The 18,343-nt window shown below is 52.3% G+C and overlaps 2 protein-coding genes across 2 annotated transcripts; one reads left to right on the plus strand and one right to left on the minus strand.

Moving 5' to 3' along the window:
* Nucleotides 1-555: 555 nt before the first annotated feature.
* Nucleotides 556-8,191, minus strand: C19H1orf232 (chromosome 19 C1orf232 homolog). The gene is made up of 4 exons (XM_074934417.1): nt 8,105-8,191; nt 5,910-5,996; nt 3,986-4,083; nt 556-2,570 (listed from the first exon to the last, which is right to left on the minus strand). Exons 1-4 carry the CDS (start codon nt 8,189-8,191, stop codon nt 2,270-2,272), a joined length of 573 nt encoding a protein of 190 aa, XP_074790518.1. The 3' UTR covers nt 556-2,269.
* Nucleotides 8,192-15,849: 7,658 nt separating this feature from the next.
* Nucleotides 15,850-17,884, plus strand: ZNF593 (zinc finger protein 593). Its single transcript, XM_074934203.1, has 3 exons — nt 15,850-16,110; nt 16,595-16,657; nt 17,119-17,884. Exons 1-3 carry the CDS (start codon nt 15,914-15,916, stop codon nt 17,246-17,248), a joined length of 390 nt encoding a protein of 129 aa, XP_074790304.1. The 5' UTR covers nt 15,850-15,913; the 3' UTR covers nt 17,249-17,884.
* The last annotated feature ends 459 nt before the right edge of the window (nt 17,885-18,343 follow it).

Here is an 18,343-nt window from a genome sequence, read left to right on the forward strand (position 1 = left end):
TGATGTAGGTCGTGCTCTGTGAATTACCTGGCCCTTGACATGGTGAACGTTCTCCCTCTGCCAGGCTCCCAGGTAAGTCACTCTCAGGTCGGCTCGGGGCCAGTTTCCGCTGGAGCTTTAGTGCGTGCAGCAGCTTATCCCCCAGGGACTAAGCAGAGAATGCTAAACTCATCTCATTCGGACTCAGGGGGTGGATCCTCAGTGGGTGTAAATAACCATAGTTCCATTGAAATCACTAGTGCTATGCCAATCTCCACAAGCTGAGGATCTGGCCCAGGTTGTCTGGTTTGCCAGGCTGTTTTTCCACTAGACTGCTCAGTAAAGCAAGGGGACGTTTGGCCCTGTTGCTAAATGCTCCCCCTGGGGCTCAGCTACTCTGCAACCATACTGAGTAAAAATGTGAAGACCTTTCTGGTTGCAAAGGGGTGACTGTCCTTTGCAGTGCAGCCCTGAGCTTGACGCTGAGCGCCGTAGAGATGACACAAAGAAATAATCCCAGGCCGAGCAATGGCCTCGGATTGTGGAAAAGGGGGTTGAGGGAAGGGATCTTTACTTCGTACACTTCTACATATGATAAAGATCAGCTGAAACTCACTGCAAATGACACCGTCAGTGTTAAACAGGCACAGCGGCAGGAAAACGCCTTACTCATGTGCACGCTGCAAATGCCCCAGCCAGTCAAACTGCAGCCCCCATCCACATGTGATGGTGGGTCTGAGTCCCAGAAACAGAGTTTCATGCAGGGAAGCTTGGCTGGGTCGGTTCCCTGGGGCTGGGCGATCCAGGCCTTACAAGGATCTGTGGATCAGTAATTGACAAGCTTCAGGGCAGCACCATGAACACCTAATTCCAGAACTCCTCCTGCTGGAGGGTGAGTTCTTGGCACTCCTTAGCCAAACACTAACCCAGAGGTGCGAAGAACCTGCTCCTTCTTATCCAGGCTTTGGCCAAAGAAAGTGTAACCAGGGCAGCCAGGCTTTCAGACACGAGTTAGGAAGGAAGCCACCACGGCCAAGATCTTTAAAGCGCCTAGTGATCTTTGGTTTTTCATTTTCAGGGTATCCAAATGGAGCCACCTTTAAAGAGGGTCTGGCTTTTCTGAGGTGGGTGCTCTGCTCTTTCAACAAACTGGGCCCCCTTAAGGTCTCCCAGGCTCGGCACCCACAGTCTCTGGTCACTTCTGAAAGCCTTGGCTTGCCAGGTATGGGAAATCCCAGTACGCAGAACTGCAGCTCCTCAGGCTATGGGCTTCCACCACTCCAGCCATGCAAGGATCACAAAGCGCTCTAGGTACATTAATTGCTTAGTCCGTGGGGCAGGATCAGCCCAGTCACCTCACGCCATGCCTGGGAGGTAGCAGATAGGCTCTTGCTCAGATTTCAGATATTGTGCAAAGAGATTACAGGACTTGCCCAGAGTCACTCAATTCAAGTCAATAGCAGAGCAGGGACAAGAACCTGGCAACCCACGTCCCTGCTCTAACCGCTAGGCTGCAAGCAGGCTGTACAGTACGGGCAGGGAATGCTTAGCCCTGGGAGAGGCGTTACACACTGGAGTGGTCCCAGAATCTCTCCCCCGACAGTGCAAACGGTACAGAACACAAGGGGGGAGCTCAGTGGAGACCTCGCTCTGACAAGTGCTTCCCAGCAGTGGGGACCTCATCCATACCCTGCAAAGAGGCCAGAGCTGCACCAGGGTGATCCACGGGGGGTGTTTTCAGCTGTTTCAATGCTTTACCTACTTGAGTCTCCTGGGCCTGATGGGTGCTGGCTGGACCTCCCCTGTGTCCCCAAGATGCTACCCCGAGCCCTGCACTCCCAACCCAAGTGCCGCTGTTGGCCCAAGGCGAGGCGAGCAAGGCTCCAAGGCAGGCGAACCCTGCAGGTCCCTCCTTCAGCCTCAGAGTGCTGACTTCCCCGTGCCCGGCCACGTGCGCAGGCCCAGAGGGCGTCACTGTGAGCAAAGCCCATGGAGACCAAGGTCCCCCAGTGAACCACAGAACTTGGAGATGTGAGACACTCTAGTCTCTCCACCCCAGGGCAGGCTGGGAGAGGGTGAGGGTGTCAGACACTGAACAGTCCAGCCCCTTAGCTCACAGGGACAGACGCTGGGGCGGAGGGGGTGGGATGCTGCAGCCACGCTGTGGGTGTTCCAGGCTGACGGCGCTGCTGGGGGGTCCTTTGCAGTGACTGGAAGGGTTACAGTGCTGGGTGTTCTCCTCCCGAGTGAGGGGCCCTGTGCTGAGGCTGATGGGAAAGGTCCTTCCGCTCTAGTTACTCTTGGGGGCATTTTTATTCCTTATCTCAGCCAGTTTGCTGACCAGGAAGCCCCACTTGAAGGCGCCCTCTTCTGGCTCCCGGAGGCTGCTGCCGTTGTTAGAATAGGAGGCCTTCTCTCCGGGGGGCTCCCCGGGCGCCCCGCTGAACTCGGCCGCTGGCTCGCTGATCTCCGGCTGGGCCGTCTTCTTGTCCAGCGCAGAGGCCTGCTGCCACTTGGCGGCAAAGACATCCCAGAACCCTGAAGTCATCTTCTCTGCAGAGGGCGACTCTGCTGGCTTTGGTGCCAGGGGGCTGGAAGCAAGAGAGGGGGAGATTAGGGGGTGGGGAGCATCTGAGCATAAAGATCCCGACACACACAGGAGAGACGGGAAGGGGGAGAGCGTCAAGGAGAGAAAGAGAAGGAGATGAGCAGCAAGAGGGTGTCGGGCAGTATTGCAGCATACAGGGAAGAGACTGAGCCTGTGTAGGAAAGGCGCAGGCAGACAAAATGATCCAGGGAGGGGCAGAGACAGGATGCTGAGTCCTGGTGTCTGGCAGGCTGCTAGAGTGCAAGCGAGAGAGGCTGATTCGCACAGACGTGACTGCAGTTTAATGAGAATCCCTGAGCCACAGGCTTCCCTTCAGCAGATGTTATTGAACCAGCCTTGTTGAGAAGGGCGTGGCTTCTCATAAGGCGGGCGGGGGGGGTACCCAAACCCTAGCCCCCGTTCCCAGGCGCAGGGCCAGAACACAGGCACCAGCCCGGGTCTGGATTTTATAGACACAGCGGAAGCGATGTGGGCACTGGGGGTGAACAAGCTGGCTGCAGGGCTCAAGGATCGCCGTGCACATGTGACTGGGGGATGCTCTGAACGTGGGGCTTTGAACTCTCCTGGCTCGGGAGGATCTGCACGTTGTGCCCCAGGGTGTGGGACAGGGAACTTCTTATTGCAGAGCTGCCGGCTCTTGGGGCTGAGCCAAGGCTGCCCCGGCAGGAGGCTGAAACGGTCTCCACTCAGGCAAAGGAGCCCATGAGAACTGGGTAACTTTTCTACAGTGTGACTGAGGCACCTGGTGGATCTCCAGCGCCTTTCTTCTCTCTCCTCCTATGCCGGCTCCGGGGCCAGGAAATGCCTCTCGATCTAAACACTTTGCATCCAGCACTGGAACCACGGGGACAGATTTCCACATGGACATGACCAGGACAAGACAGCAGGGTGTGGTTCTCTTGCCTTCACCTGCGGCCACCTGAGTGGCCCGTGCATCATGTCCTCTGGCTAGTAGCGGCAGGGGCGGGAAGATAGCCGAGGGCGCTGTTGTTGGACACAGTTTCGGGTTCAGACTCAGCCATGGGGTAAGCAGGTGTAGCTCTCACTGATCTCAATGGGAGTGGGGTCCACATACAGCAGGGCTGAATTTAGTCATAAGCCCTCTCTGGAATCCAGGTCAATGACAACAGGGTTACTGGACTTGAGAGGACCCCTCACCTGGCTGAGAGCTCAGGTGTACAGGGCCGTACACTCATCCTTGCTCTGGGGGGGTGAAATCCAGATACGCTTGTACCTCGCTGCCTGAAGTCTCACCCCAAGCCACCCCTCGTCCTGGTCCTCAGGCCTGTGGCAGATCCTCAGCCCTACCATAAGCTGGGCCATGACTAGCTGGGCACTGCCTAGAAGGACGGGATCCCGACGGGGACGCTACGATGCAGACGCGAGCGTCAGTCTTACTGGTCAGCGCAGGGCTCGGGGGTCAGCAGCTTGTGCTCATCCTCCCTATTGAACAGAGACGACATGGTCCTCCAGCCTCTGGCGCCAGCCCCCTGGACCTGCAGAGCAAAGGGAGGGAACGACTGGTCAGTGAAGCTGCCCGGGTCCAGGCAGGAGTGGAGCTAGTGTGGTTCGGCCGAGCTCACATGGGCCCCTGGGAATGTCAACGGGCCCCAGAGCTTTGCTCCATGTGACTGACGCAGCAGGAATTTATTTCCTCTGCCTCCTCCTCCACCACACACAGACTAGCCTCACGGACGCACCCCACAAAGCGTCACCCTCCTCCTCTCTCACCCTCAGCATTATCCCCCCTCCCCCAAAAGAGCAGTGCCTGTCTCCATGCCAGCCACTCGTCCCAGCTTAGGCGATTCAGAAGAGGGGTCTCTGCCCCGCTCAGCCCTTGCATGCCCACTGCCCCCTTGTTTTCCATGCCCCCCTTTGAGTGACCTCACTGGCCGTTGTGCGGGTGAGGAGTGGGTGAGGAACAGCTGGCAGAGACCCCTGGAGCCCAGAGGAGAGGGGGCATTTGCCTTTTGTCTTTGTTAGCCTGGGTGTAGGCTCTTTGGAGCAGGAACCAGCCTTCTGGTCTGTATTTGTACAGCACCTGGCGCCATGGGGCCCGGGTCCAGGACTGGGCCACCTCGGTACTATAAGGACAGCACAGACATTATGACAGCAAATGACCAGGTTCCACGCTCACACTGCCTGTCCCCCATGACACTCAACCACCCCCTCCACCTGTTTATGGGCATCTGCCACCCACCCACTGCAGCAAGAAGGCCTTTTGGTGCCGCGTGAGGTCTCGGCCCACGGGGAGTTCTGCCCATCAGGATGGTAAAGGGGCGAAGGTTTGACCAGCTCGAGCAGGGCTGGCTGGAGACTGATCAGAGCCAGTGCGGCTGGGTCAGGGAGGGGAAGGCTGACTCTGGAGGGAAGATGCAGCCAGAGTAATGGGTGTCCGGGTACAGCTGGGCACCCAGGGCCACACCACCGCACCTAATTTCTGGGGTGCTCGGTGCTCTGTGAGCACCTAAGCCTCTGATCCGACAGCAGACTGGGGGAAGCAGGCCCCATGCCAGGGTGTGATCAGGGCCTCCAGCAGACAGGCACAATGCCCCTGAGGGGGATGTGGGCAACCAAGTGACTTTTTTCCCCTCTTGTCTGCAGTCTGCAGTCCCTTTCCATTATCTGCGGCCTCTTTGCCTTAGGCCGGGCTCTGCACTAGTACTGGTGCTTTGCTGTCCACCTTTGGAGGGGGTCTGTTTCTTTAAGGACACGTGGAAGAAAGACCAGGCTACGGTCAAATCAAACGCACCTGTCTCTGCTAATTCACATTCATTAAAGAAACCTGCGGCCGGGCGAGGCCTGGTATTAGGGTCAGGGGGCTTGCGGCCTCCTTATAATAGCCTGGTTTGATTCCCCTGCTCTCCCTCAACACATTATTGTGCACTAAATCCCGCATCTGGCTTTCCCCTCGGAGAACTGATACAGTAGGGTTGCCAGCCCTCAAGGATTGGCCGGGAATCTCCCGGAATCGGCATCGATCTCCCGGTGGCTATTGAAAGCCATTCAGGAGATATTAATGGGATATTTTAAGAAAATGACATTACGTCAAGTTGGGGGGCCAAAAAAAAATCTCCCAGAATAGCTTCAGTCAGAGTTGGCAACCCTAAGATGCGGTGGCACCGAGTGGGGGTGACAGAAAGCCAGGCGAATCTTCAGGGTAGATTGGAACCCGCAGAAACTCCTGAAAACAATCCCAGTGAGCAGAAAATCCCCCCGGCCAGTTCGGCTGGGGTGTGGTGACTGGTGCCAGAGGTATGGTGCTAAGAGACAGACGGCAGCTCTGGGACGCAGGTGGGTCGCCTAAGATGGGAGGCCTTACCCTTCGTGCCAGCTGGGAGATGGGGTTCGATCCCTCCTCCATCAGAACTGGGGCATCTGTGGTTTCCACCAGCTCGGGGTTATCCCTCTGAAACAAACTCACAGTATCAGCCATGGGGCAGCAGCGTGTGGAGAGGAGGGCCGTGTGAACAGCTGCAGGGGCAGCACCTGGAAAGACCGGCTGGCTCTGTCCCTGGGTGAGTGGAGTTAGCAACGGGATTTCTCACCCCCTTGACTCCCCTCACCCCATTCACTTTTTTCTCCTCCTCCTCTAGCTGCTGCCTCTGGTCTTGGTCTGGTCCATGCACTAACTATTCCCCGTGCAAGGAGCTTCCACCAGACTTCCTCAGTCGTTTGGCCCTGGTCCTAGCGGAGTCCCTTGTCCTTGTGTTTGACCCAGGCTCGGTGTTGTGGCATCTCCTGTCTATTCCCTACTGAACAGAAGCTCCCTTCTGCGCTCCCCTTCTCCAACAAATCAGGTCAAGCCCTCAAACCAGGGCGGGATTAAAGAATTTGGGGGCCCTGCACACTATGAAAATGTGGGCTCCCCACCTGCCTTCACCTAGACAGTTCAGTTAGCTAGAGACTAGCTGTGGGCAAACAAGGCAGCTGCCTAGGGCTGCAGGGTCTGTCTAGGGGGTGCTGGGCCAAACCTGAGTGCGTGGCGCTTGATCCTCCCCCACTTCTACCATAACCAATTTTTTGCCCAGTGGTTGGGGGCCTGCCTGAGATGGGGGCCTTGTGCAAGTGCACTGAGTTCACATTGGCTAATCTGGGCCTGCTTCAAACTACCTTATGTGACTAGATGGGAAGCGGAGAGTCTCATGTTATCACCTGACTCCAGGAGCTGGGGCTTTAAGGAAAACACCAAAATTTACACTATTTGGCCACACTGAAGATAAAGTGCCCAGGCGAGGTCTCTCCATGCCCCATCTGCCATGCTACAAGAATCTTCTCTGCTCCGAGCTCAGTGACCCCTAGAAATGGGTTTCCCTCATTTCATAGCACCGACCAGCTCTGGAGTTGTACCCACCCCTTCACTCCAATCCCTCCACCCCGACTGGTCCTTCTCCCTGCCCTGTAACAAGCAGTGCTGAGTTCACGGGGCCAGGGCTGGGTTTGTATTTCTCTGCGCTGAAGGGCACGAACCCCATCGCTCTTGCCCCACCCCAAGACTCTCCAAATTACTCGGATCTGATTTTTCTTTCTGACTGGACGATTTGTCAGCGCCCAGAACACAGATCCCTGCCAAAAACCGGGGCAGGGCGGGCAAGCCAAGGAGAGCGGCTGAAGCGGCTGGCGGATGCCGGGGCACGAACACGGGGCACCGGAGAGTGACTGGTTGCCACAGGCTGCAACAGCAGCAGCAGGGGGAGGAACAGCACAAGGAGAAGCAGCAGCAGGTAGCGTGGTGGCCACAGCACGAGGGGCCCCGGGGGCAGTTGCCTGCCAGAGACTAGACGTGGCAGCAGCAGTGGCCGTGCTCTGCACTGTGCCTCTCTGAGTCTGGGAATCGATGAATAAACCCCAACGTGGCGTGGGGGAGGCTTGTGCCAAAGGGATAGAGGGGGCGGAGCTGGGGCTGGGTGGGGATCCCGGGGGCGCAGGGTACCAGAGCGGGTGGAGACGGGGGCTAGGCGGGGATCCCGAGGGCGCAGGGTACCAGAGTGGGTGGAGCCGGGGGCTGGGCACGGATCCTGGGGGCGCAGGGTACCAGAGCGGGTGGAGCCGGGGGCTGGGCACGGATCCTGGGGGCTCAGGGTACCAGAGTGGGTGGAGCTGGGGGCTGGGTGGGGATCCTGGGGGCGCAGGGTACCAGAGTGGGTGCAGCCAGGGGCTAGGCGGGGATCCCGAGGGCTCAGGGTACCAGAGTGGGTGGAGACAGGGGCTGGGCGGGGATCCCGAGGGCTCAGGGTACCAGAGTGGGTGGAGCCGGGGGCTGGGTGGGGATCCCGGGGGCGCAGGGTACCAGAGTGGGTGGAGACGGGGGCTGTGCGGGGATCCCGGGGGCGCAGGGTACCAGAGTGGGTGGAGCCGGGGGCTGGGTGGGGATCCCGGGGGCGTAGGGTACCAGAGCGTGAAGCCAGGGGCTGGGCAGGGACCCCGGGGGTGCAGGGAAGTAAAGCTGGGAACCTCTGGTGCGTGCCCCCGTGGGCAGCGATAGAGACCCGAGGCCCCTGCCAGGGCCGTCCCTACCTCCTCGTGGAACTCCCCCTCCTGCCCCTCGCTGCCCAGACTCTGCAGCACTTTGGACTTGTAGACTTTCCAGAATCCCTGAGTCATGGTGACGGCCGGGACGTTGGCCCTGAGTCCCAGGGCAGCCGCCCTCCTACAGCCGGTAGCAGGAGAGGCCCAGACAAGCAGGCTCCTTGTGGCTTAGGTGGTGCTGTCTGTCTGGTGCCTGGCAGCCTTTGGCTCAGCTCCTGTGCCCCGCGTGCCTAGGGCTGGGGTGGGGTGCCATTGCACAGCTACACCCAGCTGCTCCGAGGGCTCTGCGGGGAATCGGGGACTTGACGGGTGCTGGAGAATGCTGCAAACTCGCACCTGGTACAGGCGGGTGCCTGCTGAGATCTGGTGTCTTCATTAAAATTGCAGGGGCCTCCTATGTTCAGACCACAAAGAGGAACTCGATCCGGGTCTGACCCAGAATGCCAGTGGGCTCCTAGACATAGGGCCGGTGGGCCTGCGGGGAGTTCTATCCGCCTGATCCTGGAGGGGCTGTTCCCTGTCCTTCAGCTCCCCCCATATCTTGCCTCCAGGAAAAGATTCTCTCTAGCCCCTCATCCATCCCCTCTGTCTTGTTCCCAAAGGGGGCTCTCTCCTGGGCCACAGCTACCTGCTCCATCCCGCTCCGTGAGTCTGTGCCTGGCCAGCCAGCATCTATGTCCCTTTGCAACAAAGGTCTGTCTCCTGCCTACTCTCTGTTCCCCTGCCCCTGTAGTCTTTCAGCTCCCAGGGGTGAGGTCCTTGCATGGCCCCCACCCCCTCCCGGGTCCTGCAGACAGTCTCATCCCAGCTTGGCTGAGCTCTTGCGTTACACTTCATTGTTTGTGGCCTGTAACAGATCCCCTCTGAGAAGGGGCGCCTGGAACACAGTATCTCAGCAACCAGCTGAAAATAGTGTCCGGAAGCTAAATTATTCCTTAGGAGTCGCCAGCCCTGCAAACCCATCTCTTCTCATTCACGTATTTAATTTCCGTTCAGGGACTGAAAGCTTTTTGGAGCTGGGTCTATGCAAATTGCAAACAAGGGAGGAGAACTTGAAGCTGGAGTAGAAACAGGGCAGCTAGCTACAGTCTACGAGGAAGGGGCTTCTTGCCTGCCACATATGAGATGAACGGACATGGAGGCAGATGGCCACTGGTGTTCTGGAGTGGCAAGACCCTGATGTCTGGTACGGGGGTGTCTTTTGTTTTGCCACCCTACCTGAGCCGCACTGTGTTAATGACAAGAGGCCTGTCTGCCATTGCTATGTGACTGTATGTATTATTGATTCCTAAGCAGAGAGGTAATGTGATCACAGGTGGCTAGCTGACTGACGGCTGCTTCTTTGTTGTGGATTGACAGGTGTATCCAACATGCACGACTCCATGTTTGCTGCCCTTCATGCCATTAAGACACCCATCTACAGTGGAGTTTAGTCATGCTGAGAACCCCCCAGCTCAGTGCACCAGTGACTTCACCCAAAGTGGCAGCCATGCACCTCCCCGTTCCAAAGGTCACCCTCAGGTTAAAACCCCCTCACTGTGTTGTTTACCTTTTGACCCTCACTCTGCTTGGGCAGAGAGAGCAGAACAGGTGGGTCACTGGTTCTCTAGTCAGTATCAGATTCTCCCCTTGCAGGGGAAGGTTGCAGACACTGCAGGCGAATTTACACACCCCAATCAAACGCTATTACCTCAGAAAATCAAGACCCACAACCACGTTTCTAGGTTTGTTATTTCCTGCCAAACGCTTTAAACACATCAGACAGGACCTGGTGATGGCACTTTAAGCTGCCATCCCACAAAAGCCTGCTTTTGATTTCATTGAAATGCAAAGCCAAAGTCAGACTCACTGAGTGTGTTCAGGTTTCAGAGTAGCAGCCGTGTTAGTCTGTATCTGCAAAAAGAACTTTCTTTCTCTTCGGGCTTTCCAGATCATTCCCTGTAAGGGTGCAATACTGCGACGAACTGCACGTGTCTGTATCGCTTTTCATTCAGCCAAGCTGCCTTAAAGAGTTTATTTATAGAGATCATTCATCCACCACTCAGGCATGCCCACCTCGGGGGTGGGAGGTTACAGCTGTTTATATACAGCAAGGGGCAGGGCCCAGTGTGGTTTCAAGCAGAAAGTGAAGTACATTAGAACATAAGAACGGCCATACTGGGTGTGACATTATGAGTGTAATATAGTATCTCATGCATCCGATGAAGTGAGCTGTAGCTCACGAAAGCTTATGCTCAAATAAATTGGTTACTCTCTAAGGTGCCACTAGTCCTCCTTTTCTTTTTGATAATATCTCATTGAAAGGTGACAGGGCCAGAAAGAGTTAATTAACTCACAGACTGACCTGACCCACGGCCAAACTTGAGAGACTGGTTAGGAAGATACGTAAATGAATAGAGCTTTGAAATGCAAGCCTGTATTGTTAGAGATAGAAGGGTAGATGTTTGTTCAGGTCTTGGGATGTAAGCCAACAAGTCTTGTCTATAGCTTTGATTCAAAGATCAAAAGAAGTATTAGTATTTAGGAAGACACTTGAGGGAAATTGTATTATTGTCTATATGTCTCTTTGAAGGTTGTGTGTGTAACCTGTATCTGAACTGTTTAATGGATAAATTACCCTGTGCTAATTGCCATGATGTTTGGAAGAAGGAAAGTTAAGCCTATTGTTTTCTCAGGCCAAAAAGCTGCTGGAAATGTATAAAAACCTTGGGACATGATCCTTCTTCATCTCAGATCTGCTTTGGGTTTCAAGAGGGGGAAACCTTAAGCCATAAGGATTGAGATCCCCAGTCACTGACTGGAGTCACCCTGAATATGGACATTGGACTATAACCTATGGACTATTTCTAAAAGGACTTTTGGCAACTACAAGCTCATCTCTGTCGTGTAGCTGAACCTCAAGAATTGAACTCAGGTCTGTCTGTATATTGATCTTTTAACCAACACTCTCTCTCTTTTCTTTTTTAATAAATTTTAGTTTAGTTAATAAGAATTGACTATAAGCGTGTATTTTGGGTAATATCTGAGTTATCATTTGACCTGGGTCTGGGGCTTGGTCCTTTGGGGTCAGGAGAACCTTTTCTTTTATTTGATGAAATCAGATTTTCAGAATTTATCATTATGTTTGACATGTATCTGGAGGGAGGCCTGAGGCTGGGTACTTTAAGGGAACTGCATTATTTGGACGTCTGAGTACTCAGGGAGGTGCTAGAGAAGCTGTTTTGGGCTGGCTGGGTAAATCTAAGTATTGGAATATCCACCAGCATTTGGGGTTTGTCTGCCCCGTTTTGTTTGCAGTTCACCCTAATTGAGTGACCTCAGCTGGCTCCCACGGGCAGCACCGTCAAACTGGGTCAGACCAAAGGTCCATCTAGCCCAGTATCCTGTCTTCTGACAGTGGCCAAGGCCAGGTGCTTCAGAGGGAATGAACAGAATAGGTCATCATGCCTCACGTGGACACTAACAAATACATAGCTGGAATTAGTCTGCCTCACCTGTGTATTAGTATTGTTAAAATAGGTATCAGAGTTATAAAAGTGTGCTTAGTGTTTAGACCGGGGTAGTCAATTATTTTTGCCAAGGTCCATGTTTCTTGGTCAAGGTATAGTCAAGGTCCGGGCTCCAGAGAAACTTTTTTCACACCAAGTGTCACTGTTCAACGAACACATACAATCTCAATTCTATGTTATATACCCTATTGCTTATATTTTTAGTGCATTAAATGAAAAATAAAATCAAACCACTGTATAACCTAAAAATAACCTCCAAGAAAGATGTAATAAATTACATCTGAGACTTTGAGAAAGTACATAGAGAAAAAAGAAAAGTTTCAGAGTAACAGCCGTGTTAGTCTGTATTCGCAAAAAGAAAAGGAGTACTTGTGGCACCTTAGAGACTAACCAATTTATTTGAGCATAAGCTTTCGTGAGCTACAGCTCACTTCATCGGATGCATACTGTGGAAACTGCAGAAGACATTATATACACAGAGACCATGAAACAATACCTCCTCCCACCCCACTCTCCTGCTGGTAATAGCTTATCTAAAGTGATCATCAAGTTGGGCCATTTCCAGCAGAAATCCAGGTTTTCTCACCCTCCGCCCCCCCCCACACAAACTCACTCTCCTGCTGGTAATAGCTTATCCAAAGTGACTACTCTCCCAAGGGAGAGTGAGTTTGTGTGTGTGTGTTTTGGGGGGGTGTGTGAGAAAACCTGGATTTCTGCTGGAAATGGCCCACCTTGATTTTCATACACATTGTAAGGAGAGTGGTCACTTTGGATAAGCTATTACCAGCAGGAGAGTGAGTTTGTGTGTGTGTTTTTTTGAAAAAAGGGGGGGGGGGTGAGAAAACCTGGATTTGTGCTGGAAATGGCCCAACTTGATTATCATACACATTGTGAAGAGAGTGGTCACTTTGGATGGGCTATTACCAGCAGGAGAGTGAGTTTGTGTGTGGGGGGGGGGGGCGGAGGGTGAGAACCTGGATTTGTGCTGGAAATGGCCCAACTTGATTATCATACACATTTTAAGGAGAGTGATCACTTTAGATAAGCTATTACCAGCAGGAGAGTGGGGTGGGAGGAGGTATTGCTTCATGGTCTCTGTGTATATAATGTCTTCTGCAGTTTCCACAGTATGCATCTGATGAAGTGAGCTGTAGCTCACGAAAGCTCATGCTCAAATAAATTGGTTAGTCTCTAAGGTGCCACAAGTACTCCTTTTCTTTTTGCGAACAGACTAACACGGCTGTTACTCTGAAACCTGTCATTATATATAGAGAAAATGTCAAATCGATGCAAATATTAGCATTAAAACACTTTCAGACAACTGTTTTAAGTTTTGAATGTGTTTTGTCAAATAAGACTATTGTAGGCATATATGTATATAGAGAGATAGAAAAACATATTTGACACTTTCAAGCCTTTTGTGGTTTATTTAATAAGTATCAGAGTATGAAAGAAAATAACACTTAGTACACATGAACTCTTTATCTTTTATGATTCAAGTCTTTCCAATAACAAATACACACCCACTTACATGTATTAAAAAAAAAAAGAATCATGAATAATTACTGTGAAATACCTGTTAAAACTGCAATATCACTATTGAAAATGTAATTTTATACAGCAGTACAAATTTAAAATAAAATATGCGTGAATAATGTATGATTATACTGCTCGTCATCGGTGGGGAAAGTGATAGGTCCTCTGCTGGACAAGAGCCTTGAAGTCTGGAGTGAGTTCAGTCAATGCAAGACGAAGGCAATTGCGCAGATGATTATCAGTCAGAACAGAGCGATTACGGGATTTCATGTTGTTCATTGTTGAGAATGCTGATTCACACATGTAGGTCGAGCCAAACATAGTCAAAATGTTAGACATGCATCCGACGAAGTGGGGATTCACCCACGAAAGCTTATGCTCCAATACGTCTGTTAGTCTATAAGGTGCCACAGGACTCTTTGCCACTTTTTCCAAATGTTAAATGCCACCTTCCTCAAGTGTGGATACGGGGAGTCCAGAAAGTTTCAGCTGTAGTTTCAACATGCTGCACCCTTAGCAGTTCATTGGCTTGTAAATCAGTAAACTCCTGCTTTAGTTTTGCTTTTTCAACATCAGGAAAGGATGCTTTTGCTTGATCAGACTAAGTGCCATTTGCTTGTACCACGAATGGATTCCTTACACACAGGAAGATGTTGTGAATGCTTTCAGATTCTGGAACCCTCTGCAGGAAGTTTTGAAGAAGTCTGTCCAGAGATGATGCCACCCGAGTAACGTCTGCAGTGTCCCAGCAGCTCAGCAGGGTTGGGAAATGCAGCATCTCTCCAGGTTCCAAATCACTTTTGAAGAGACTCAGTTTGTTTTGAAATGAGGGGACACTAATGTGGAGATCCATTATGTTGTGATTTTACCCTTGTAGCTTTAAGTTGAAATCATTTAAGTGGCCTGTCAAATCAACAAGGAAGGCCAGGATGCTCATGCTTGCGGCATCCCTCAAAACCACATGTCACTCTTCTGCCTTTTTCCCTGGAATGTTATGTAGATATTCTTCCACATGAACTCAAATTTCCCACAGCCTTCTTAGTAGTTGCCCTCTGCTCAGCCAGCGGATGTCATTATGAACCAACAGGTCATCGTAACTGGCAGATACTTCTGAAAGAAAGCTTTTGAACTGTCTGTGTTGCAGTGATGACTTGGACCGAAGGAAGTTGACAAGTTTAATCACCACTGACATACAGTCGCATACTCATTGCTAAGCTTCGCACAAAGTTCGGTTTGGTGAATTACACAGTGATAGCAAATCAAATTGGGGTTCAGAACTTGCAGGTGTTTCACAAACCCTCTGCGAGTGCCGATCATGGCAGGAGCGCCATCTGTTGCAATTGACACAATCTGAGTTACGTCAAGACCTTCATTACACAAAACAGTTTGAACAGAATTAAACAAATCTTTGCCTGGCGTGCAACAGTTATGCAGTATAAAGGTCAACAACTCCTCCCCAAAATTCTCTCCATCAAAAAAATGGGCATACAGTGCTAGGTGCGCTGTGTCCCTGATGATATGGGACACTTCCACGGCCATGGAAAATTTTCCCATTTGCTGTTTCATATGCAATTGCTTGAAAAAGTCTTGTGCCATCATCTCAGCGTGCCTAATAGCTGTTGTGTCTGAGAGCGGCAGTTGTCTGAAGGCCTCAACAATGTCTTTCTTCTCTGCAAAAAAGCATTTCAGCTGTAGTAACCATGCACTGCTTAATAACGTCTGCATCTGCAAAAGGTTTCCTGTGTTTTGCCATTATCCACACACACCTCAGTGATGCTCCAGTTGCCTTTTCCTAAGCACAAGTAGCCTTTGAAATAGTATCAGTGCTCAGGAAAAGGCAACGGAAGCATCACTTGCCTTCAATATGTATCCTTCAATGAAGCGATCTTGTCTGATCTTAATTGGGAGCCCAGTGGATACTTGTGGTCAAAATCCATGTGCTTCATTTCGTAGTGCCGTTTGAGGTTTCCACATTTAACAACAGCCACAGTCTCTGTACAAATTAAACATACTGGTCGACCCTTTGGACGTGGTGGCAAAACAAAACAATAAGCGTCGGTCCACTTTGCTTTAAATGAACGGTTCTCGGTGTCGACTTTCCTTTTCTTTGCTGCCATGTGTAAACACAGGTGTGGAAAGGGCTGGAGGTGGGACGACCTTGGCTCACCTTTGCTCCTCCTGCAGTTCACCCCCCCCCCACGCAGGCCCGGGAGAGGGGGTGCAGGGAGGGAGAGGAGCAGGCCCAAGAGCCCTCCCCTTGTCGCAGGAGCGGAGGACAGGGAAGCGCGAATCTGCCGCAAGCCACCGAACTCTGTGCCTTCTCCTACCCGGAATGGGGCCTGCTGGGGCAGGGGAGCAAGCAGAGCCCGCTTCCCACAGCAGCCCTGATTGGCGGCAAAGGATAAAGCAGCCAATCAGAGGAGGCTTCCCCAAGAGAGGCGGGAAATATACCCCCGCCCCCAGCAGCTGAGGGGGAATTGTGGCCACGACCCCGAGGAGGAGCCATTTTGGATTTTGATGGGGGAGGGGGGTCATTGCAGGGAGCCAAGGGGGGCGTGGCCCAGCCCCGCCCCCGCCTGCCCGGAGTTCTCCTCCCACCCTGGCCCTGTGCCTTTCCCGCATGCGCGCTAGGCTCGCTCCCCTGACAGGAGCGGGAGGGGGGGTCGCTCTGTGATGAGGTCACAAGCCGGCGCCGGCCGGAAGCGGAAGTAGGGGAGGAAGAGGCGGCTCCGTTTTCTCTCCCAGCCGCGCCATGGCGCCGCGGAGCTCCCGTCACACGGGCTCGCACAAGGCGCGCTCCCTGGCCCGCCAGTGGAAAGCGAAGCGGCGGCGCCGGGACCTGGACCAGATCCACGGGGACCTGCGGCCGGACAACGCGGCCAGGCTGCTGCACCAGGAGCCGGACCCCGACATGCCCGGGAGCGCGCAGCACTACTGCCTGCACTGCGCGTGCGTGAGAGTGGGGGGGGGGCATTGCGCGTGAGGGGGGGGCGGCTGGGGCGTCCAAAGGGCCCCTCCCGCCCCCGGTCTGTCTGCCTCTCCCGCTACCCGGGCTCGTGCTCCTGCCTCCGCGGCGGCGGGGGGAGCCCAACTGCCGTGGGGCCCCGGGGCTCCCCTGGCCTGCGGGGTGTGAGGGGCGTGTTCCCAGGGCCCAGTCCCCTGGGCTAACCGGGAAGAGGCTCCCGAGCCTGCCTGCCTTCCCCCATGTTTGTACAGCGGGGCCCGGGGCCGAATACTTAACTTCATCAGGCCCCTTTCCTCACCTTCTGGTAGAAACAGTGTTTGGTCAGTAATGACCTTTGGTATCCTGAGCTTTCAGCTCTGTCTTCGGTCTGAGCCTGCAAAGCCTCCTGTTTAGTTCTTAGCTTGACTCTTTCACGGAAAGGGCAGGATTGTTTTCAACTGCCTGAACGTCTTTCTTCTCTCCCGACAGGCGATACTTTGTCGATTTGAATAGCATGAAGGAACATTTCAAATCTAAAGTTCACAAAAGAAGGTAATGTAAATTCTGTTGTGAGAGCATATTTTTCTTAGAAGCCTATTAGCATGAAGAAAAAAATCTGATTTATTTGGGGTTCTTATGAATAAGAAATCCCCTACTCCCCTTTCCCTTCAAAAAGTTACTTGAAAAATCTCTTTTCCCATCTCTTCTCCCCACCCCACCAGTCTTCATGGCTTCGTAAGTCTTCTAAAGATAGTGTAATTCCGCTAGTGGCTGAAAGTGTCCATTTAGTCACAGAACAGGTGGTGCAGCAATGATAGCTTTGCCACTGCTGTTTTTCAATCCCACTCTGAAATTTGAGCACCTGAGATTTAGTCTAGATGTACCTGGCAATGTCAAGTGCAGCTTTAACTGGTTTGAGTTTGTGGTAGTTTTTAAAGTGCTAGCCTTACAGGGGGAACATTACAGATCACAACCCATGTGCCTCTCTTGGGTTTTTTTTTTTTCTTTTTTAGACTGAAGCAGTTGAGTGAGGAGCCGTATACCCAGCAGGAGGCAGAGAGAGCAGCTGGGATGGGATCCTACATTCCTCCAAAGAAGATAGAAGTACAGACTCAACCGCTTGAAATGGAGGAATCCAGCTGAATAGGGAGGACCAGCAATTGTTCTCCGATCCATCAGAAAGCACCCTTGTTTAAAGCCCCACTTCGTGGCAGCTTCTTTTCTGAGTTCAACAAGTGTCTTTAAAAACACTCCCCCTGCAACAAGGCATAAAAATTAACTCAGCTGTTCTCATTAATTCTTCAGCAAGGAGCAGTGCACTGGCCAGTGGAGACCTTTGGACCCTCTTGGTTTGGCAGATATTGTGCATTATGTTCTCATTGGCAACATGGACATACAGTGCAGCTAGAGGTCCAAAGAAAGGATGACCAGCGTCCTGGTGATATTGACCTGATTGTTACAGTCTTTTCTTTTTGTGTTTAGTATCTTAAGCAGTGGATGCAGCTCTTGAGGAGTGTGACCTCTGTAATCATCTATCAAACTATTTTAATAAACAAGCTGGCAGCTGCTAAATGAGCCATAGAACATTCCTTGCCAGTTTGATCCTGATTGAGTTGTAGGGACTCAGTTTGAAAAATGAGCTGAGCTGAATTGTTAGCAAAAACATCCCTTTCACCATCCAGCTACCTGGACGGGGCTAATCCCACCAGCTTGATTGTTCATTATGACTGTTTGAATTTAATTGGTTGAAGTAGCCTATCCTTTCATTTGTGGGGCACCTAGATAAGAGGTCTGAGCAGCCTCCAGCTTGGTCACTGCTAAATTCACTGCTATATTTATTCTTAATATATTTCCTTTGGCAGATGTTCTAACATCTCAAACAATTTCCTTTCTGCCCTCTTCGTGTGTCTAGTTAACTCTTCCCTGGTATGGGAGGATGACTTACTAAGCTCCTTCCCTTCTCTTCTATCAAGAGGAGTCCGCTGAAAGACATCCCCAACCCAGCTGATCCCAACCTCATCACATTGTTAGGGATGGATACAAATTGCATATGAAACTGTTTAAAACCCACTGACAGTCACTTGATTGTGGGAGATCTCCTTCCAGCCAGGGAGCTGTGTTTGATGAGATCAGTAACCTAAGAGGAGGGACATGCAGAGGGTAGGCAGAGTCCGCATTGACCCACTTTACAAGTAGGGGACTAACAAATTCAGCCCTGTTCCACCAGATGTAGGCTAC

Source organism: Natator depressus, chromosome 19 (assembly GCF_965152275.1).
Source record: "Natator depressus isolate rNatDep1 chromosome 19, rNatDep2.hap1, whole genome shotgun sequence".
Classification (NCBI taxonomy): domain Eukaryota; kingdom Metazoa; phylum Chordata; order Testudines; family Cheloniidae; genus Natator; species Natator depressus.